Source organism: Acinonyx jubatus, chromosome F2 (genome assembly GCF_027475565.1).
Source record: "Acinonyx jubatus isolate Ajub_Pintada_27869175 chromosome F2, VMU_Ajub_asm_v1.0, whole genome shotgun sequence".
NCBI classification, from domain to species: Eukaryota; Metazoa; Chordata; class Mammalia; order Carnivora; family Felidae; genus Acinonyx; species Acinonyx jubatus.
Genome location: NC_069394.1, coordinates 72,013,181 through 72,037,132, shown reverse-complemented (window position 1 = coordinate 72,037,132; position 23,952 = coordinate 72,013,181). Strand labels below are relative to the sequence as shown.

The window sequence follows — 23,952 nt, the reverse complement described above, 5'->3', positions numbered from 1 at the left end:
GCCCAGCCTTGTTAATTTCTCCCAGCCTTGGTATGGGGTCCTACATGCTGTGGATCACCACACACGTCCACTGCTGTATCTTACAGCACCGGGCAGAGGCTCAGAGTTCCAAGACAAAGGGCATTCGAAACAAATGTAAAAGTTGTATGAAAACCAAAACATGGCTGGGTTGTAATGGCCCTAACTGTAATCCTGATCACCGACAGATTTACTTGACATCCGATTAAGGCACTAATGAATAAATAAATACATACACAAATGCATAAATAAATATTACTCTCACATAAGCTTCACGCAGACGCATGGGCTTCCTGTAACTTACTCGTAGACATAGATTTATTTCTACAATCCCTGGAGGTGTCCTTAGGCTCCTGGTAACCCACTCCTGTCATGTCTTATTGCTTAATTATAGTGATGTATTTAACTTATTTATCACAAGAAAACAATAATTTTTCACTTTAAAAAAGCGTATGTTAACGGTGTTGCTTAGATAATACTTCTTAAGAATACAGAGTACACGAGTTAAGACTCTCAAGGAAAGAGAATCACTGATATTGAAATGTCCCTGGAGAAGCTAGAAACGTCTATAAGCATATTTAAAATAAACTGCCGCGGTCCCAAAGCCTTTAATGGAGCTGGGAGAGCTGTTTAATGCACACTATCTTGCAGTAATCGCTGGAGTTTAAAATAGATTTTAATCAAGCACCATCTGCATAATAGGCTGAACAAACAACATGGAACTCTACTTATAACTCTTATCATATAAAGTAAATATTATAAAATCTTCGCCATAGTAACAGGACATATCACAGCACTTTTTGTGATGGTGCTGTTGCTGTAAGTGAAAAATTTTGCTACTTAAATTCATTCTCTCTTTTCTCTCTAAACTATGCCGTCCAAAATCCCCTTATGAGAATAAATTCAAATAAGCATGGAAAGTAAGTCATCTGGTTACTCTGAAATCAGCAAGGCTGCAATAATACTTCTTTCATTTTGCAATCAGGTTTATTATTATCATTAATAATAACAGTACATTCAGTGACTCAAAACATCAATTATAAAAAAAAGGTTTATGAAATGCTACACTCCTGAAATGATTCACCAGTGTGAATGTGTATCATCGTTTATAAAGCAAATTCATTTTTAAGGATCCCTGATCCTGCCAAACATAGCTGAGTATTGCTTGAGGATGATGAGTTCAGCAAGGGTACTCAGTGGCCTTATGTAAGGATACGCAATTTAGGCCACTGTCCAGAAAAACTACGTGAAAGTGAGGAAGAGAGTTGATTGCAATTATATATACCTATTATATTTATATTTGTCAATTCTGTGGAATTCACATGGTCTGTTCCAAATGTGACTCTCTGGGGCAATACTTTTCACTTCCTATTCTTTTGGAAAGAGGGTTTCTCCTGCTGTGTGTAGAATGCGCAAGGTGCCTGTGTTCAATCTCACTTTATTTTTACTCCACGAATTAACAAAGTGTGCTCAACGATCTAGGGCGTGAATCGTCTAGGAACATATACACCTTGAGAATACTCCGTCCTAGTATGATTTAATTACTCAAATGGATTTTAGGAACAACTATTTAGAATTGAGTGCTAACTGGCTATTTGACTGGATTTTGTTATTTTTCCCCAGAACTACTTTGTTAGGCTCAGCCTTCACCAACGGGATACTTTGTTTTTGGTAAATAAGGAGTGAATATTTTTTTCAATGGCTGGGATCTAAGGAATTCTTTAAAAGTATCATACATATTATATTATACCATCTGAAGTGTTGAACAGCTGCATACTAAAGACAGTTCAATGAGGAAAATACGAGACTTCGGGGTCCCAATTTGCTGTCCTATTGCTTGATAATGTGACTTGACATTTGGTTCTAACATTGCTTGATTTCACTCAGTGTTTATAGAAACCTGTCTGCTTATCATTTTTACTTTGTACAGGAATCTTCTTGCCGTCAGAACGGGGGTAAATAAAAAGCACTTTTCTAAAGGCTTATTTAATTGTTGCTGTAGTGACTTAGCCTATTTGCTCTGAGGAAAAAACCTCTCTCTGCCCAGCATGGCAAAGTACACGCACTGATGAACTAGCAGATTAGTAAGAAACTCTTAAAAAAGCAAAAAGTAAGTGAGAGCAAGGACCCAAAGGAGTGAGCAGAGTACGGAAGCCAGCTTTTGTCTTCAAGATCATTGCTGAGCCTGGTAAAATTGAGTCAAAGGTTCAACAGATAGCAGACAAAGCCCATGGCTGACTGAAAGTGAGGTGCTTAACAAGAGGGTTCCTATCAAAGTCAGGACAGAAAATAACTAGACTCTCAGTGCCAGGGTGTGATAAAACAACTTCCCCTACGTGCGCCCTCTCAGAACCTGCAAGGACGATACTGAATGAAGAGTGGAAAATATCTTTTGTGATAATTCATGGAGAGAAACCAGCATTTGTTAAGGACTGATACCCTGAATGCGTTCTACTTGGGTGACCTGGAAAGACTTCAAGCCAGGAGGGGTTCTAGTCATTCCCAGAAGAACCCTCCTGTGGATAAGGTCCAGTGGAATCCTCATCAAGTTCTAATGCACATCAGCTTTTATTCTAGAAGCCAAAAAGCAAAAGCAAAACATGGCATCAAAAGCAAGAGCCAGCAGCAGCTATGGATGATAGAAACTGACCTCCAAAGACCGAAGGTGCTGGAATTAGCGAACTCTCAAAGGAACAAAAGGGTGACATATATGGATAAAGACAAGCAGCTAAAAAAACAGCCCAACCAGATTTGAGAAAGAACCACATAAAACCAGAAATACAAAATAATTGAAATGAAACCCTTAATAGGTCGTCTTTAATTTCAGATCACATCTAGCTGAAAAGAGAATTATGAAGTGGGAAAATGACACGAATAAATTAGTCAGAATATAAGACAAAGGGGCAAGAAAGTGGAAAAGATGAAAGAAAGTCTAGCGCATAATGTATTAGCATTCAAGAATGAGAAAGGAGCCAGATGGGACAGAGGCAAATATCTGAAAAACAATAATGGCTGAAAATTCCCCGGGACTGGTTTAAACAGAAATATTAAATTCACGGTAAGTTTAAAGACCCACACACATCACAGTGAAGCTGCCAGATGCCAAAGGCAAGAGAAGATCTTAAAACCAGTCAGAGAATCAAGGCAGATTGCTTTCAAAGAAAAGACAGTGGAGCAGTAGAATTCTCGAAAGCAATCATAAAACTCAGGATGCAATGGAGAAATAGAATACCTTCAATATGATTGAAGAGAGTCACTAGCAACCTAAAATTCCAGACACAGGGAAAGTAGTTTTTAAGGCAATCAGGGTTCCCATATTCCTCATGAAAGCAAATTACAAAATTTTTTTAATGTTTATTTTTGAGAGAGAGAGCGAGAGAGCACGTGAGCAAGTAGGGGAGGGACAGAGAGAGAGGGGGACACAGAATCTGAAGCAGGCTCCGGGCTCTGAGTTGTCAGCACAGAGCCCGACGTGGAGCTCGAACTCCCAAAAGGTGAGATCATGACCTGAGCCTAAGTCGGGTGCCTAACTGACTGAGCCACCGAGGCGCCCCTCGACAAAGCAAATTTTAAAGGCATAGGGAAACCGGTATCAGGTGCAAGAAAACACTAAATATGTAGAAATAGCTAAAGGAAAAAAGACTGTGAAAGTGATAAAAATAATGCTTCATGGAGTTTATTGAATGACATAATTCAATTAAATTATGATTGAAACAACAGCAATAACTGCTCTGCTATAAATCTGAAGGGGGGGTGTTTGGAGTTAATATAAGAGTAAATATATTAATCGATGTTAGAATTTTATGCATTGGTGTGTCAGAGGCAGCTACTAAATGGAGAGAAAGTACAACATTTCCCATATTACAATGTAAAATTATGGAATGAGTGAAATAAGAACAATCTTAAAGAAGGTAAAAAAGAGAAAAAGGAACATGGAATATGTGGGAGAAATAGGAAGGAACATACTTAAATGGAGAAATAAACCCAAATATTTTAGGGTTTATATCAGTTTATATCGATATAAATAAAGCCAGTTTTATTTAAAAGTAGGGGCACCTGGGTGGCTCGGTCAGTCGAGCCTCTGACTTTTGATCTTAGCTCAGGTCATGATCTCACGGTTTGTAGGATTGTGCCCCGGGTGCCTTGGGCTCCTCAGTGACAGTACAGAGACTCCCTGGGACTCTCTCTCCCTCGCTCTCTGCCCGTCCCCTGCTCGAGCTCTCTCTCTGAAAATAAATAAATAAACTTAAAAAAGGTAAAGAATATCTAACTATATGCCATTTACAAGGGACCCATGTAAAACGTGACGATACTTGAAGTAGAAAAGTCGAAAGTACAAGGATGGAGAAAGATAAACTGTGGTTCTTAGCCCGTAATTTCCCGAAAGGGAAAAGTGTGCTAAAAATATACTTCTAATGCAGATACTTTAAGTGTCTCGCAGTGTCTGTTGTATTACAAGTGCTGGATTACAGGCTTAGAACCACAAGCTCCCCAAGTTTATGTTTCTTTGATGTTTTACTGTACATGTAGTTTATGACCTCAGGCTGTCAACACAGCCCCAGAGCAGTTGGGACCATGGATAGTGTTTATAAGGTGATAATTTATTTTACTGATGCATTTGCAATATTTCTCTCTGTCACAACAAACTCATTTCATTTAATTGTTCAATTAGATAAGCTGGATTTAATACCTAATTGCTTACGAGAGCTCAAAGTGCGAAGAGGGAAGCTTTAAAAGCTTTTTGTTTTTTCCTGGTATGAGACGAAGTATTCTTTTTTAGTTCTCTTGTTAGAAATGATTTAAGTGATCTTTTTGACTTAATGCTCTTTCACATTTAACGGGAGCTGTTGCGATACCTTCCATATAAATCCTGCTCGTGGATAAAGGAAAAAAAATGCCAGTTTAATCTTTTGATGAAGAGTGCTTGCACATTTTCATCAGAGGGGTTTCAGGCATTTAATAAATATAAGTTGAATGAACAGGGAGGAAGGTTTTGAACTGGAGAGAAGGTGAAGAACAGTGTGCGGAGCTGGAATTGGAAGGTAGGTTTTCTTAAGATGGAAAATACACTTAAACCAAATATGAACTTGGGGCGCCTCGGTGGCTCAGTTGGTTAAGCGTCCGACTTCGGCTCAGGTCGTGAGCTCACGTTCGTGAGCTGGAGCCTCACGTCGGGCTCTGCGCTGACAGTGAGGAGACTGCCTGGGGTTCTCTCTCTCCCTCTCTCTGCCCATCCTCCCCTTGTACACATGTTCTTTCTTTCTCAAAAGAAACAAATACACTTTAAAAAATAAAGTAAATATGAACTTGACAATATGTGTATAGACAGAGAGCCGTTTTAAGAAATGGCTTTGTAAGAAAAGAAATCCATCCCCAAGCTTTCACCCATGGCTAATTCAAAAATATACCACTAACCGAGTACCAATTCTACTGTGCAATACTTATACTTCATGATGAGCTGTAAGTTATTTTGAGATGTGGACGTTGAATGACAGGATAGGATGTGCACTGGTAAATTTTCACACCAGCCGGGTGTGAAACATACAAACTCATGCCTCAGCAACATTACAAGACACGGACCTTATGGGCCAATAGGAATGGCGGAATCCGTGAATGTTAACTCTATGAATTTCTGCCTTCTACTCAGTCTTCTACTCATATATGCTGAAGAGTGTGGAAAACGATATTGTAAGTCAGAATAATCCTGCATACCACTTACTGTCAGAAGATGCTAATTTTGCACTAATTTCCTGAAATGTCAGCAATGGATACTGATAAAGATATAATCTAGATGCACAAATTGATCTTTACTATAGGAAGAGCATTGATTTTTTTTCCCCCTTGTAATATAGTACATAGCATTTATGTTTAGGGAATTCACTTGAATTATTCATGCGTCATCCAATATCAAAATCACTGGCCACAAACAAATTCTTGGTGCTCACCTTTAGGCCAGGTACCTATCAACTCTTAGATACTGCTAGAATAACACAGGTTTTCTTAAGAATATTATTTTGTCCTCTCAAGGACCAGCTAAAGGGCGGGCTGTCACTAGCCCCATAAATTATTTATGTCATATCAATTAATCTCCGGCCTTTGTAGCTTACGGGCTCACGGACAATAGGAATAAGCTGTGCAGGTGGACAGGACCAGCATGAGCAATGATGTTTGGCTACGCAGCTGTCCTAAAGCGTCCCCAGGACTTGTTCTAATCAGGGGTAGTAAGACAGCAGACATGGAAAGGACTGTCATGAAGGAAGAAGCCTGTATTCACAGATACCTAGAAACAGAAGGCACAGCACACAGTTAAGGGGGCGCTTACGAGGCAGACACGGAGAGAGGGCAGACCGTGGCCCAGAGCCTTGTTTGGGGTTTTTGTGGGAAGGGATGGGTGAGGCGGGGTAGGTACGCTGAATAAGGATTGGACAGTTTGAACAACATCAGTGAGCTATGGGCTACAGAGGTGGTTCCTAGCTGTCTGATCCTTGGTCCGGTGGAGATATATCGACTTGCTGTGAGTTTGACAAAGTGAACGACTAGGGGTATGTGTTCGGATTGGTTGGTTTGTTTATCAAAAGTGTGCTCACAGGGGAGTCATGTCCTATTTCTTGGAATTAGCGAGCCCCAGGAGATGTAGTTTTTCCAGGATCAAGGCCCACATGCCAGAGCATCAAGAATACTGAGAATAAGGGGTGCCCGGGTGGCTCAGTCGGTGGGGCGTCCGACTTCGGCTCCGGTCATGATCTCGTGGTTTGTGAGTTCGAGCCCCACATCGGGCTCTGTGCTGATAGCTTGGAGCCTGGAACCTGCTTTGGATTCTGTGTCTCCCTCTCTCTCTGCCCCTCCCCTGCTCATGCTCTGTCTCTCTCTGTCTCTCAAAAATAAATAAATGTTAAAAAAATTAATAGAAAAAAGAATACTGAGAATAATAAATTATAGTCGATGCAGCAGCCTTGTCTTGGTCATTAGGCTAAAGAAATCTAAGTCACTATTTATCTGTATCTTTAAAAAACTAATATAGCAGGGGCATCGGGGTGGCTTAGTCGTTTAAGTGCCCATCTCAGTTTGGGCTCAGGTCATGCTCTCATGGCTTTGGGAATTTGAGCTCCACTTTGGGCTCTGCACTGGCAGTGTGGAGGCTGCTTGGGATCCTCTCTCTCTCTCTCTCTCTGCCCCTCTCCTACTTGCACTGTCTCTGTCTCTCTCAAAATAATTAAATAAACTTAAAAAAATTGTATAGCTATTGGAAAGTTATCCATATAGGTCAGATCCCTACCAGGTTGTTTTTGGTAGCATGTTGACAGATTAATTTCCCCTAAAATAAAACTATTGTAAAAGTCAAGAGAAAACAAAGGGCTGACACAAGTGACGAGTCATTAGTAAGATTAAAGGAAAAAGGAGGAATATGAAATAGTCCTGTAGCTGTGAGTATTTTGCATGGTAAATGGGCACAAGGGTCCTTCCCAGAAATGGGACAAATCTGGAAGATGCTTGACTGATAACCAAGGTAATGAAAAGATTATTTTGGTGTTTTTTGAGTGAGAATGCACTTGGGTTTGGTGCATTTAAAAAAGCTGTCTGGGATATTTTAAAGATCTAAAAGCTTCTGCAGGTAATTTTCCAATCTAAGAACACTTAAGGCTTAGCTTCCTGTACAGATAACTTAATGTGACACAGAGGGAGAGACAGACAACCATACTGGCATGGGGTTAACAGAAAGTAAGCCAGGAAACACCCAGGCTTCCGCTAATGGAAGGGAGTCATAGAATATCCCTGGTCCTTACCTTCCTCATTCTCAGTATGAAATGGTTGGGACGAATAATCTCAAAGGTTTGATCTAACCATCATGCATGTGCGCATGCACATGTGCGCGCGCACACACACACACACGCACACACACGCACACACAGCCATCACTGTATGCCTGAGATGTTGCCTTTTTAAAATAAGATTGTTAAATTAAAATAGATGCTTTTGAATGGTGAATTAAGCTTCATTTTGGATGTTGAGTTCTTTTTTTTTATTATTTTTTTAAACTTTTTTTTTAACGTTTATTTTTGAGACAGAGTGAGACAGAGCATGAACGGGGGAGGGTCAGAGAGAGGGAGACACAGAATCTGAAACAGGCTCCAGGCTCTGAGCTGTCACCACAGAGCCTGACGCGGGGCTCGAACTCACGGACCGTGAGATCATGACCTGAGCTGAAGTCGGCCGCTTAACGGACTGAGCCACCCAGGCGCCCCTGGATGTTGAGTTCTACAAGACTTATTCTCCCTACTCACGATGCAGACCTTATATTTTGTGGGTGAAATCTACTTTAATGCTTCATACATCTGTATTTAAAGGATTTACTGGGGAATGAAAAATGTAATTGGAAAAGCAAGTGATTTAATCTATTCAGTTTGTAACTCCATGCTTCTTAAAAAAGTATGTCCCCACCAACATTTCTCATTTGGATGATACAAACTTGCATGCATCACTGGTCAAGGAAGGTATTAAAGAATACTCCTTTTAGGCAACAAGCATTTCCTATAGGTCCTAAAAATGGCCTGGTCATACCTTAGAGGTGTCATCACCTTCATCTTCATGCACTGAACTAGACGGGGAAGGAGTTGCAGACTTGCTTCCGGGTGGAGATGGGGAGTTGTGGGGGACACTGCTTCCTCCCATATTCAGGCCAAGCTGAGCACTTAGCTGTGACTGGTTGATGGTGGTCAGCTGGCCATGCTGCATCATTCCTGACTGCTGCCTGATGTCTGCAGGCTGACCCCTTGGTCTCACGGCTGCCATCTGAGGGTGGGAGCTATATTGAGTTCCTTCTGGATTCCGTATATCTTGCATCTACCAAAAACAAAGATGGGGATCATTTTTCACAAACATATTTCCAGAAAAAAAAATTTTTTTAATTCTTTAGACTTCGAAAACTCTGTAGAATGTCTTGCTGAACTATGCATATTTCCACCTCAACCCCCAATCCCTCTCTAGCGTAGAATAACCCTAACATATACATCACCCTAAAGCCACTGTTACCAAAGAATAGAACTTGAGAATTCAGTCAACATCCCATTTCATTACTCAAGACCTGATTAATTATATTTACTTTCTTAAAGACATGCAAACATATATCATTAGTAGATATTTATGACGTAAGCTTCAAAAATGATGCTTCTTAGAGTCTCAAAATTGTATAGTTATTAGTGATTTACAGCATTGCAGCCATTTGTGAAACACTATTTCTTTTATTCTGATCCCTTAAGAAAGGTTTTGCGAGTTAAGTGTACTACGATTCTTAGTTTAATTCTATATAGGCTAGTTTTGGCTAAAATGATCTACTAACTTCCAGACTCAGAACACTACAGGCTGGTATTAACCAATTGATTAATTGACTATTGCAATGGTTTGACTGCACAGTCAGATTTGAAAGTAAAGCTCTAAAGTTGCAAGGTCACCATATTAATCCATTATGCTATCTGGGTCACTGCTTTTTAGCCTTAATGAGACTCACTCTTGTAATTCAAGCAATGAATTTTGTCTCTGCAAGGATTAGAATTAAAAGCATTGGAGGATGAAGCTCTTAATGTATCTAGAGGTCAAATGTGTTGTATAAGAGGAGTATGGTGGATTTCACTTAACGTTTCTCTGACATTTTCAAACTTAAACTAATGAGTATTTTGCCCTGCTTATAGAAGTGGCTCATTTTTTTCACTCTGAGGGGAGTTGGGGAGTTCATGCAGGTAGAGGATTATAAAACAAGAGAGGGGGAAAAAAGAAAAAAATGGAAAAAGAAGGGCAATGAAGAGGCGTCTGGTTAGTTACATTTCAGAACTGAAAAAATAAAATTAATAATGATATCTTTTTCTGTTTCATTGAAAAAAAAAATCCCACATGGTGTCAGAATGCCCCATAATTGCCTGTCAGCATATGTTCCCATGACATAGAAATACTGTAAAGGTCAATTAAATTACTTAGCCATAGGCTTCTTTTTGTTTCTTTTGGTAATAAAATCATTGTCTACCAGTGTCGCCTAGTCATTTTACCAACCTAGTTAGATCTATCTGAAACTGAAGGCGAGACTGCAGAGGTGTCTGCTTGCATTGGAGGGGCAGAGCGAGAGGGAGGCACAGAATCCGAAGCAGGCTCCAGGCTCTGAGCTGCCGCATACAGCCCGACGCAGGGCTCAAACTCACGAACCATGAGATCACGACCTGAGCCAAAGTCAGACACTCAACCGACTGAGCCAGCCAGGTGCCTCCCCGCTTTTTTTCTTTTTTAATTTTTTTTTAATGCTCCGACTTGGTTCTATGTATCATCCTACACTCTGGCTCTGGCATCCTACACTCGTGGCAAAGGCTTAGGTCAGCCCCACGGTTTTGTATTTGCTGCTCTCCAGCAGCAAAAATCAACATTTTTTCCAGAATTTAAACTGTATTTCTCCAACCCTCCTACTTTTTATGTAGTCCATTCACGTTGTCTCCACTCACATTTACTAAAATGTTTTCTTCTCCCTTCATAGTTGTTCGCGTCACTTACATAATTTGATCTTCCTTATGAAATCATACTAGCTTTAACAGATACCCTTGAAATTGTGCCACTAACAGAGGGTATCATAAAAATCGAGGCCACTTTTGAAAGTACACAGAAGAAGCAGTCTATACTAGGTGGCTTTTCTTTTTCTTTTTTTTTGTTTTTGTTTTTTTTTTAATATGAAATTTATTGTCAAATTGGTTTCCATACAACACCCAGTGCCCATCCCAACAGGTGCCCTCCTCAATACCCATCACCCACCCTCCCCTCCCTCCCACTCCCCATAAACCCTCAGTTTGTTCTCAGTTCTTAAGAGTCTCTTATGTTTTGGCTCCCTCCCTCTCTAACCATTTCTTTTCCTTCCCCTCCCCCATGGTCTTCTGTTAAATTTCTCAGGATCCACATAGGAGTGAAAACATACGGAATCTGTCCTTCTCTGTATGACTTATTTCACTTAGCCTAACACTCTCCAACTAGGTGGCCTTTCAAACCTACTTTCTAATGTTCTGGAGTCCTACTGTGTTTTTGTTTTTGTTTTTGTTTTTTCCGTAGCATGTAGAACACTCTCTTATTACGGGCACAGAGTTGTGGATGTCCATAATGGGACTGTCCTATCCAGGGCAGCTTCCTCTCCCCAACCCAGCACATGTTCACACATACACATTTGTAGGAAGACACATTTTTCTAGCCTTGTAAATTTAAAATGTTTACTAGCAAAATCCTACCTTAACTAAATCATCTTTCCAAAAGTTTTTGACTAATTGATAACTTTATTTCTCCTTCATATAAATCCTGTTACAAAGCATGACGGTTTGTAACCTGCCTGTTTGGAGCCCATTGCTTCTTACTCTTTCAAAAATATTGTGGTTTTAACATGATATTGCAGAGGATGATTTTTAAATTGACCTACATACAGAGTTTCAGATTTATGACTACAACCAAGGGTCTTCAATGGCCTACAATATCATTTTATGGCACCTATCTCCCCCACCATCTTGTAATCGGTCTACTTGTTTTCTCGTGTTAATTAATGTTGTAGACAGGCCTCTGAATACTACCATTTGTATTCTCACCTTTGTTTTATGAGTGGAGGAAGGTGGGCATCACTAAAGTGGGGTAAAGAATGATTTTAGGTAAGGACAATGAAGTACTCAACAGGGTACCTCTTTCTCAGCAAACTCATCATTAGTCCGAATATCATGTCACCATGATATTAGGCCAGGCAGGCAGCAGCTTTAACACTGAATCAAAGAATAATTTTCCTGTGTGGAGGGTGAAAAGCACAAATTGGAGAGCATAGCCATCTCTTCAGCGCTCAGATGCATTTAGGAATGTCAGATATTAACACCCATTTCCATATTAGTATTTCCATTTTACCTTGCGCTCACGGAAGTCAGTTCAGTATTAATCATTGCCTAATGTATAATATGGGGAAAATTAAACTGGGTGGAGTCTGATTATTGACAAATAAGATTAATTAGTTAGCTCATGAAGGTAAGCAAATGTTTTGGTTACTGGTTTCCTTCTAGAAAGATATTGATTGACTACGGTCTTAATGCCAAATATAAAACTTCGCCTCGCAAAATATTATTTCCGTTAATTTCCAACATTTTGAACGTATTGTGAACAGTTCACTTAAGGCATGTTTAATAACAGCTGCTCTTCTCTTTGATTCTTCTTGACTCCTTCATTGACTTCTTGTCTTCCTACAACTCTCCACACCTAAACTATTTCCCAGCATTCTGCTTGAGTCACATTTCGTCCACCCCAAAGTTTCCTTTCTCAAACTGGTACTGTGCGTCCAGTTTCTGTTGATGAAACCTTCATCCTCCCTGTCATCCCTACTCAAAATGTTTTAGTCACTTTTGATTCTTTCCTTTCCTATCAGTCTTGTGAGTTCCACTGAGTCTGCTCAAAAAGAACGCTTCCATCTGCCTTCTATTCATGTCCACACCCATTCATGTACTTCATGAATGCCTTCATCACCTCCTCACTTGCAATGGTTACTAAACTAAAAAGAATCTCTTCGCATCCACCCTGAAGAGTACCGCAGAATCACTCTTCATGAGCCATAGGCTCAAAACCTTCCCGATGATATCTGCCTATCAGATTACATCCAGACTCTTCAGCGTGTCATGAGAGGTTCCGAATAAACCATATTGCCTATGACTATCCTTCACACCTTTACTGCTCAGCCAAACCCAATTAATTGCTCCTCTTTGCCTATGTCTCTCTCCCTTGAACGTATGTCTTTGGCTGTGTTGCTCTTCCAGCATTCAGTAGCCATTTTTTGAGCCTTTGCTGTCAGAAAAATTTAAAAAACGGTTAAAAAAAAACCCCCAAACTTTGCTCAGTGATCTGTGGTTTGTTCAGTACTTTTATCTGTCAAGTGTTATTATTCCCCTTTGAGGCAGCCCTATAGAAATGGCTGCTCTGTACAAGTCTATTGAGGATAATAGAGTTTAAATGATCTCAGGTCTCTCTACCAACAAAGATCAAAGTAGAAATGAAATCTGCTCTACATATTTGTGCTTTTCTCAATTCCATAATGCTATTACCATATTGATACTATTTAAACCTTAAATACAGTTTAAAGGCAAGTTCAAAAGTCACTTCATCTACAAATCTTCCAGAACCTTCTTCTTCTGAACTGCTAAAGCATTTTGTCTATACTTTCTTTATGGGACACCACTTGTAGATTTCTTAGTCTACTATGTATGTATCTCCTAGACAGTATTCTTCATTAATGTGCTTTTCACATTAATGTGACTAATGTGTTTTTCAATCCCTCATGAGATCTCTTTTAATTAAATTAGGCATTCCGAGTATTCAAAAAATATTTGCTGAGTCAGTATATAAGTGAAGAAATGAGTACTATCTGTAGAAACCGACTAACCAGTTTGATGAGTTTTCTCTTTTTCCAGTGAGCTGCATCTAACATCAGTCCCGATTTGAATAATGTCTGTTTCCCTTTGTGGCAGAAACCCAACAAAGGGCACTGCCTAGCTTCATCTGCAACTCTGTCGGGCCATGTGACCGCGTTCTGGCTAATGAAATATAAGTGAAAGTATTGTGTGGGTACTTCCAAGAAATGTCCTTAAAGGGAAAGGCTCACCGTCCTTTCTTCTTTCCTGCTGGCAAAACTGTGGGTGTGATCGCTAGAGCTTGGGGAAATGCCTTGAACCAAGAGGCATCGCCTTGAGGACGTTGGCGGCACAACAAAAAGATGTTTGAGTGTTTGATTATTCTGAAACTACAAGACCCTGGACAATCTACTTACTGTGGGAGTCTTTAAAGTGAAAGGAAAGTAAATGTCTGTCTTTTTTAGAGTTATTGTCATTTTGAGTTTACTTTTACGTGAGGTTCAACCTAATCTTAACTGACAGACCCTCATGGATTATAATGCAAAAAAGGCAGGGATAGAATCTCTTTTGTTTACTAGTGTAGCCCTAGTATCTAGGACAGATCACGGCAGACCATAGGTATATATGATATGACATATATTTCTTGAGTGACACTGACTAGATGTTGAGGCCAGGTACAATTAAGATTAATGATGCGGGCTTCCCATGAGCAGTATTAGACATCTCTGATCTTTTGGGAACTTCATTTGCTAACTTCTCAGGACTCGAGCATCTCCAAGCTACTTTCTGATGTGTTTATTTCTCATTTTGTTTATTTCAAACCCAGTCAACTTCATTTTTCCTTGGCTAAAAGTCCTTGGTATTGTTAGCATTTTACTTTTGAATGGCTCTTAATATCTGTCTTCCCTTTGGGGAAACTCAATCCACTGAAAATGGGTGCTAAATTTCACTTTTCCTGAGAATCACAACTGTTCCGTCAAATTTTACAGTTTGCTACTGAGGCCTGATGTGGTCCTACAATTACGGGAGCTAACAAATGTCAATGAAAATAATGGAGGAGGATTACAACGATGAAGAGAAGATGTCAACGGAGTTCTTTCAAAACCTTTTTTCCATGAATGGAGAGCAAAAGCTCAGGTAAAATCACTTAGGAAACCAAAGCAGATACTGTGTATTCTCCCTCATGACCTGCCTTGTGATCCGGGGCTTGGTCCTAACACCACGCTCCCCCCCATTACCAACAGCGTTAAAAGCTCCAGGTTGAGGACAGTGCTCTAGCGGGGGACCTCTGGTATACTATTTGATACGTGTTCCAGACTGCGTTTGCACTGTCTTCTCCTTGGATTTTCTTTAAAGGGGCGGGGCGGGGGGTGGGGGGGGGAGTCCCAGGTAGCTCATTTCAGATTATTTTAAAAAAATGAGCAATGTTCTGGTGTAGCAGCCATACCCAAAGCCAAAAACCAAACACTTGGAGCAACGCATCAGTGACTGGACGGTGTGAAGACTGCACACCCGGACGGCACCGGAAGAAAGGAAGGCCTGCATTTCAGTGTTAGAGACCGTGTGAATTCACCATCCTTCCAGAGTCTGTTTTCTTCTTTCAAATGTCAGCATCCCTTCCCGGCCCAACACGCAGGCCTTGAAAGCTATCATTATCTCTGCCTCTAGCCGACAATCCATATCAAAACAGTTGTACACATAAAACCCTAATGACGTCTTGGCTCTCTCTGCCCTGATCCAGCTGTTTGAGTGAATAGCAGTTGGTGAACAGAGCCTGGAACATGGGGAGCCCCGAGGCCTTATTTGCTAATGTGGTTTACCAGCTGCTGCTTTCTGTGGTCTTTGCCGGCAAGGCCTGGACGTGTGCCAATTGCAGCAGGAACAGCAGAACGCGAGGAATCTATGAAGCTCGTCCATTTACCCCTGTCTGTCAGCATTTCACACCCTTCACCGTTGAGCGCTTTCCCCGGGGCTATGAGGGGACCCTGCTGGCTTAGGCTGTGACAAGGGCTTACTCTCGGTTCTATCAAACACATACCGTCCTTAGCATCTAAAGAAAAGCTTCTGAGCCTGCTGTTGGTAGCACATCGAGCCTTACGTGATCAACCAGGCCAGGAAGACCAAGTAGTTCCCATTTTTCTCAGGAATAATGCACTCTACGAGTCTACGAGAAGAATGTAAATGTTGATATTATTTAAGTTCCCAATTTGATTACATATTTGTGCCAGGGATTCAATTAATATGTAAATGTATACACCAGAATGAATGCGTGGCTAAATTTAATAATCAAATTTCATGTATTATTTTCCTAAGTGCATATTCCAAGAGAGAGCTAAATTATTTGTTGTCCAAAAAAATTAAATAAATCGTTTCTAGGTGATCTCCATGTGTGTTCTATTTATTATTTAGAAACGTGTAATTTAAATAAACTTCGACAGTTTTGCTATTAGACTTCTGACATTGAACATTGATAATGTCAAAAGGGGAAATCTGAAAATACATATGCAAAGCACATGCTATAGTTTTAAAGATTAGGAAAAGTGAAGTTCAAAGGAAAGATTGGATATTTTCATGAACATGTATTTTTATCTTCAATATTGAGTCAGAATAACTTGATGGAATCGAATTTTCTTCCAAAAGACAATGTGAATAAACAGGGCTCAGATTTCTTCACAAAACACTAAAATGGGATATTTGTAGTTTAGTTAGGGTAAATAGTAATTATAAAACTAATTATCACAGGAAAGCAAGAGCTCTGGAGTACAATTCATTAGATATTTGCCAAATGGAAAGACATAGCACTTTTTAGAACCACCATCATACGGAAAGATGAAAACTACCTCAATAAAACAAATGGTCAAGCCCAAGGGAACTTCCATAATGCCTAACCTTCCTCCTCCCTCAGACTGGGATCTCTCCCTCATTATGGCCTCTTCCATGAATGGGACCCTTATCACTCAAGGGATTTGATGTGTTAGAGGAAAACACCATTGAAAGTTTTAAAAGTCAGGGCCAATAATTATACTGGCTAAAGATCATTTCACCAATTTTCAATTTAATCAATTAAATTTGTGTATGCTCTCCCAGGCATGAACCAAAGATCAGATGCTGAAGGGCAGATAGCCACAGTGGGGGTGTGTGTGGGTGTGTGTGGGGGGATCCCCAACTTCTCAATGTCCTCATCGTCTTTGCCAGGTCCTGTCCCTGTGTAACCAAACTTGCCTTCTATTTCTGTCACATCCGCTAGATCTAGAAAGCATCTTAATCGCCCTTGTGTGTGCATCTGGATTGATCCGTATAACCAACCGGACAAGCAACTTTATGCCATTTTTAAAAATTCCTTTTTTCTTCCTTTTTCTAGATGTGAGGCAGTGTGCCATCGTAGAGGGGACCTTGCTCATGACATCATCGGGCTGACTCTGAATCGAATGATCTATCTTATTTTTAACTGAATTGCCTCTCGTTTTCCACCTCTGAACTAGGGATAACGATTTTTCAACAACAACTATTTATTGGTGCCGACTCTGTACCAGCCACTGTAGTTGGGGCCACGTTAACAATGGCGAGTGAGCACGCTGAAATCTGTCCTTACGCAGCTCACTTTCAAGAGGGGGAAGTGTACTGACCTTAAATGCTTGCTCGAGGATGGGTTAAAATAAAGACTATGAAGATGTTCTGTCAAATGTAAACCTATTTTTGACCACCCGGGTCACCTTTAGTGGAAGATGGAGATGTTTATCTTTTGGTATCCTCTGGAGTCAACTTTCCTCAACGAGTCCTAGTTCTTGGTTGAGCCACTGACATAGTTGTGACCAGGCATTCTGGTAACCAAAAGCTTGCATCCGTGGAGATCGTCTCCAGGATAAGCTGGGCAGCTTATGTCAGAGAGCACAGGGTTTCACTGTGAGAAAGTCAGTGGCCCAGATAAAGGTTGAACTTATAACCCGGATTTTAATAGCTTCCCAATCACAGCCAACAGGCTAACTGGTAGCTACAAAGTTCAAAAAAATTTAAATCCGTAAAAAGGTATTCGAGGTCACAGTATACTCTTCTCTCCCATTAAACTCTGGACATATAATCCCCTCTTTGGATCACAACCTTGGCCAGAAGGTTATGGGGTATAGTGACACACAGTCGGCAAGATATTTTCCACTCAAATTGAGGCATCCATTTCTGATTGCTTCATACCAACACTATTCGCCTCCTACTGTTACTGTTAAACTATCAACGTCAGTATTAACAAGCTGACATTGTGCTCCAGTGTGCCCTTGACAGGACTCTTCTGTCTGGCTCAAATAAAAGAAACATGCAAATGTACAACAGGCAAGCTTGACTCTTAATTGACGAAGAGCATCTCTCATAATTCCAATTAATGGCATACGATGAAGACCGACTAAAAGCTTTGTCTCATCCGAAAGGGTTTAGGAGACCATCTGGTCGACTCTCTGGTTCCCCAAATACCTGAATTGGTAGTACACCTCTGGTAAAAGGAGTCTATGAGTCGGCACTGGGTCTACCTGTGATGTGAGTCGATGAAGCCCTTTATTCACATAGATCGCGCCTTTCCTTTTGCGTCTGCACCACAAAGTGGATGCAGCGCTTTGTTCATGGAACTATAATCTTATATTAAAGTGTACTCAAACATGCTAATGTCTGTTCACATCTCTGCTTTGATGTGCCAAAAGACGGGACTGAATAATGCGCCTTATTTTCAGAATACTTTCAAAGGATTGCATGCATGGGAACAAAAAGAATGGATTGGAAAGATAGGTGACAAGAAATTTGGTAAATGCTACGAGACACGCCCTATGGGATTTGTGGTTTATCTACGAGAAATAGCTCTGTGTATTTATAGCATCACAAGTCAGCTGAAATGGTTCTTTATACTATATTTAAACCTGAAAATTTAACTGAATTTCATACTTTCCACTGCAATGTTAATGGGATGCTAGTAAAAATGGAGATGTCAAGTGGAATATTGACTTCTTAACATCAGTTCAGAAAGTGACATTTGAGTTCTTTTAGAGGCTCTTAAATCATTAGATACACATGACATTCACTTAAAAGTACATCTCAAGAAGCAAAATTAAAACCTTATATTCTGCTTGGGCCCGATAGCTTTCTTATGCAGAATATTTGTATGTTCCTAAGTTATTGGGGACCTGAAGAAAAGTACAATTTTAAATTAGTATTTTATTATGGAAATCTTCCAATAATCCTTTTAATAATGTATTATAAAACATTTAAAATAGCATGAAACCAAGATAGGAAAAGGCTAGAAATCCTCTCCTATTGAGTATAATATTAATAATTTGGTAAAATCAGTCCAGGAAAATTACCATGTCTTTCAGTTCCTTTAAAGTGTCTGACTCTGTAAGTGACCTTAAGCTCCTTTAAAACAATTAAAAAATTCAAATATTTGGCTGCCAAAATTTTATAGCATGTTACATAATGGGATGAATATCATTATATACAGTCTTCATAATTGTGGGTATACCTAATTTCGTTAATATTAACATTACTCATTTATGCTTTTATACACTTTGAGTTCTATAAGGTCAAGGTCTCAAAACTAATCATAAAAACTAGTGACTGCTATTCATGCTAATATAATAACCCTTTCTCTAAAACAACTGCCAATAAATTTCATTATAAAAAGTTATTAAAAGGGTTAAAAACCTATTAAATGTCAAAGAATTTGCCTGACTCAAACTTCTAATAAAGAAAGAGAATAGGCTTTCTTTCTGAATTATTTAAATCTTTACTGACTGTGCATTGAACCATGAAATTAGAAAAGTGTTATTAGGAGTGTTCTTTGGTTTTTATAAAAGTTGGAGCCCAGAATGTATCAAGCCACAGTCTTTAACTAGACTAGTTAAAGCAGTAGGTTTTTAATCCCAAATACATGGCTTCTACTGATATAAAGGTCATAATTAAAACTCTATCCTGTAACTTGGTGATAATGAAATTATTATTGGAGAGGCAAACATGTTCATTTAGAACATATGAGCTACATGTTCTAATTTTAATTTGGACAAATGTCTTCGATTTTGTGCATCTTTCAATGTCCACTAACATAGAGCCACACAACCAATAATTAGGTTTTAATAGTGACTAATTTTAAAAACACTAATGTTAACAATTTGAATTATCTACCGTTTACAGGTTTAACATCTACAAAATCTATGTGAAATTAGGTAATTATGGCATAAAGAGTTAAAATGGATCACAATTCTGCATGATTATAACCCTGTGTGATGATGACATAAGTTTAGGTATCAGTTGAGTGGCTCAGTCGGTTAAGTGTCCGATTCGTGATTTTTGTCTCCAGATCATGATCTCACAGCTTTGTGGGTTCAAGCCCTGCATTGAGCCCTGTGCTGGCCGTGCATAGCCTGCTTGGGATTCTCTCTCTCTCCCTCCCTCTCTGCCCCTCCCCCACTTGTGCTAGCTCCGTCTCTGTCTAAATAAACTTTAAAAAATTTAGGTATCAATTATAAAAAATAGCTAATATATCTTTCACATTTTAAATCTATTTCTCCAGGAAATGACGCTTAGTACAACTGATTTAAACTGGTCGATACCTGACAAACAGATAACTGTCCACAGATCAGTCTCAAGTGCTCAGTGACAGCCTTTGATAATTGTGGTCTCAAGTTCTTTTGTTAATAATATCTAACACTTACGGGTCCTACCTGATATACTAAGCACACTGCCTTATTTAACCCTCACAATAACCAGGTGAGATCATCAGACCCAGGGAGGACTAAAGGCTCAGTGAGAGGATCACTCAGCTATCCAGTAAGTGAACCAGCTTATATTGGTCACAAGCCGCCTGATCTCCAAGCCTGTATCATAACCATGACACCTGTGCTCTGGATCCAGTATATGAACTGATGCGTTAGATGTTCTTTTAAGAAAGTTTAGCTGAAAGTGCTTGCTGGGGAAGATGCAGCTAGAACCTAGAATGACTGAATCCAATGTGCTGATGCTTTGGGTAGGAAATTCAGTCCAAAGTGTTTTACTGAACACTTACTCTGTGCCCGGTACTATGATAAGTCATAGGGGAAATTAAGGCAGATAAGACTGTCCCTATGATGGGAGAGCTCACAGGGTAGGGAGACATACTATAATAGTCCGAGGGGATTAGTTGCCATAACCAAAAACACACCCCTATAGGATTGCAGAGGATAAAGGGTGGTTTCCGACTGCACTGAAATGTACAAATGATGTTGCAACAAGGAGTCTGTCTGTAATGCATTGAAACTGCTGTGAGCACCACTGCTCACAGTGGGACTAAGAATGCTTTTAAAACAAAACACACGAACAAAAGCAGAAACAGACCGATAAAAACAGAGAACAAGCTGATGGTTGCCAGAGGTGGAGGCGGGGATGGGCAAAATGGGTGAAGGGAGTGGGAGCTACAGGCTTCCAGCTATGGAAGGAACAAGCCACGAGGGTAAAAAGCGCCGCACAGGGATTACAGTTAATGGTGCTGAATTGGCGTTGCGTGATGGCAGATGGTGGCCACACTTGTGAGCATAGCACGCTGTCTAGACTTGTCCAGTCATCACGTCGAATGCCTGAAGCCAAATGACATTGTGTGTCAACTGTACTTCAACAAAAAATGTTTTCAGCATGTTTTTAAGAAAAATTTAATGTTTGTTTATTTTAGGGAGGGAGAGACAGTGCCCAAGTGGGGGAGGGGCAGAGAGCGACAGAGGGAGACACAGAACCTGAAGCAGGGTCCAGGCTCTGAGCTGTGGGCACACAGCCTGACGCGGGGCTCGAACTCGTGAACTGCAAGATCGTGACCTGAGCTGAAGTCGGATGCTTAACCAACCCAGCCGCCCCAATTAAAAATGTTTTTTTTTTTTTAAATAGGAAGACTTTGGAACAGTAGAAATAAGTGGGAATTGAATTCTGGAGGCAATTATTATGGACACTAAGATACATCATTTGATTGTTAGATGGTCTACTATACTTGCTCTATTTTCATAAAAGTAATGATTTATGTAAGATAGTGTGAAATAAAATTGAACAAACGAAAGTAATTGTGTGGCTTTTCCACTGAATTCAACCTTAACAATTCAACACACAGTCAAATCACATTTTTTAAAAATGTGACTGAGGGTAATCTGATGGTTCGATGCCCGCTTGAATTGTCAAATGCTTTATCTTCTAAATTTCAGGATTGCTAGAGACTTTGTCTGTAGTTTCCAGACTATCTGTCAATATATATTCTGAGGTATCCAGTTGTTCTAACTGAAAGAAGCCAATAAAACACACTAACATTTGATGCTCTATTAGCAGAGACCATTTTGTCAGCCCCTAAATATGGGCCCACAGTTTCAAAAATGATGTGGGTTATTACACCTGCTCCTAAATCACGTTATGGGCACACCAACAGTAGTCATTGTGATCCAGATCTCTAGCTACAAATGCTGCCCCACAAATTATGCTTTCTCAGAACAACTGACTCAAACATTTTGATCAAAACTTTTCTTTATATTGCCCCACTCGTCAATCGGTGCCATTCACTTCTTAGTGACATAAGTGATCCAGAAGGAAAAAGAAAAACAAAACACTTTGCAAGGGAGGTAAGAATGCACAAGGCTTCCTGTGGTCCAGGCTGGGCTCATGGATTAATTATGTGAACGCTTCACAACTCTCTGAGACACAAAGGAAAGAGTACAAGGAACAGAAAACAGATTCACAGTGGGGAATGAGCACTGAGCGGACCTCGTCTGCTTAAAGAGATGTTTCCTTTCCCTTTAATAGTAGAAGACTAAATGGATGCTTGATGGGTTTATGAGGGCTGGTATCAGGAATTTGGAACAGAAAAGATCTTTCTGCACATTGCATTCAATTTTTGATAAAGACAACTTTTTCCACCTGCTTATTAATCATTAAGTGGTGTCTCTCCCACTTGTTCTCCGTGAGAAAATGGATGGCTGGGACTCTAGGGAGCCGTTGACCTTAAGGCACGGTAGGGGGCGCATTCTCAGCCATAGTCTGAAAAGAATTCATCCACATGAGGGTGATGAATCTGTGTTAGAGTATAATCATTCTGATGTGTGCCCTGAAAAGGAGGCTATCTTAGAATAAGAATTCAATTAAGTTAGCAGTAGCTCTTAATGTTCATGCCCATAATCTGGGTAACATAATTTCAGTAAAATGTCTAAAAATTCCTAGGAAAGCAGGGGTCCTTTTCCACTGAAATTTAATTTAGTGTCTTGGTATTTTGTTTTGTTTTAATTCTTGCTGAAAACTATTCTAGAATGCCTTTGCCCACTTTTCTGCCCCGGGGTAAACATCGATTCTAAATGAACTGTAATGAATATTCTTTTTATCATGAATCTTGAAAGATTTCAAGAGCATGAGTTTTTCTCTTAAGAATTACTTTGCTATTTTGCGGTTGTGGAATGTTGACTTAACATTTGCTGATTGGTGGACATACCTTTTCTAACGAATGCATTTCTGGCCTTTCAGGTGCTTTGTGCAATAAAAGTAAGATAAAATAAAGTGACAGTTAGCTGAGAAGCTTGCTTGGATGGACTCTTGTTAATAGTTAATGTAGGTTTTAATCTTCCAGGGGGACATTTTTAAAAATTAGAAGTAATATTCAATTTGTTATTTTATTATCTCATTTCCCAAATTTTAGTAATAGCACTGACATATTTTAACAAGAACAAACAACTACCATCACCTCGGAATAAAGCCTAACGTCTATTTTGAGGCTAGATCCATATACTAAGAGAGCTATATAAACAATAAAATCCTGTACTGTAAACATTTACTTGCATATAGTTCTATAGAGATTGCTGTATGAGACTACTATGCCGATGAACCGCAAACATTTCAAGGCCACCAGCATAAAAATTACTTACTATGAAAACTTGTGGCAACAAAGTAACTGATAAAAACAGCTGTCGTATTAGAATTTACTTTGGAACACATCGACTTCTATTCTTTCGATTCTTTTCTTATACAATGCCATGGGAGAAGCTTAGGTACATTTTTTTCCAAAATGATACCCTGCATTCTCAAAAAGTGTTAATTGGCAGACTGGCAGTTTGGAATATAATTAGAATCTTACTGATTTGTCAGTTTTCTGTATTGATTCTTGCAACTCTGCTGTCCTTCATTCCCTGATAAAAAAAAAATAACCCAAATAACAGTGCCAAATCAAGCAGCTGTTAAGAACGTTAAATGTATGTGCCACTGAAAGGCAGGATATTTCTTGTAAGTTATGAAAAATGTACTTTGCTCATGGGTAAAATGTAGTTTAATGATATGGAAATAAGTTCATGCTTCTTCTATATCGTATTTACAATTTTGTGTCTAAAACATATTTATTATCTCTAGCATAATTGTACGACCACAAGATGACAGCTCCAATAAATGGGAAAAATCTCAATTACATTGATCAACTGAAGGAAAAGAGAAAAACTCGCATCATTAAAGTTTAGAGCCTATTACAAGGAAGCAAGAAAGAATATCTACCCTGCAGTTTTTAAATTCAAAACCATCTGATCATTTTTCT

General features: G+C 39.6%; 1 protein-coding gene across 2 annotated transcripts in view; it reads right to left on the bottom strand.

The window, feature by feature from the left end:
- TOX (thymocyte selection associated high mobility group box) overlaps nucleotides 1-23,952 on the bottom strand; it is a 305,761-nt gene that overhangs the window by 41,583 nt on the left and 240,226 nt on the right. For both annotated transcript variants that reach the window (XM_027042918.2, XM_027042917.2), the window contains one exon: nucleotides 8,578-8,859. In XM_027042918.2, the coding sequence (XP_026898719.1) occupies nucleotides 8,578-8,859 (282 nt within the window). The remainder of the gene's footprint in view (nucleotides 1-8,577; nucleotides 8,860-23,952) is intronic.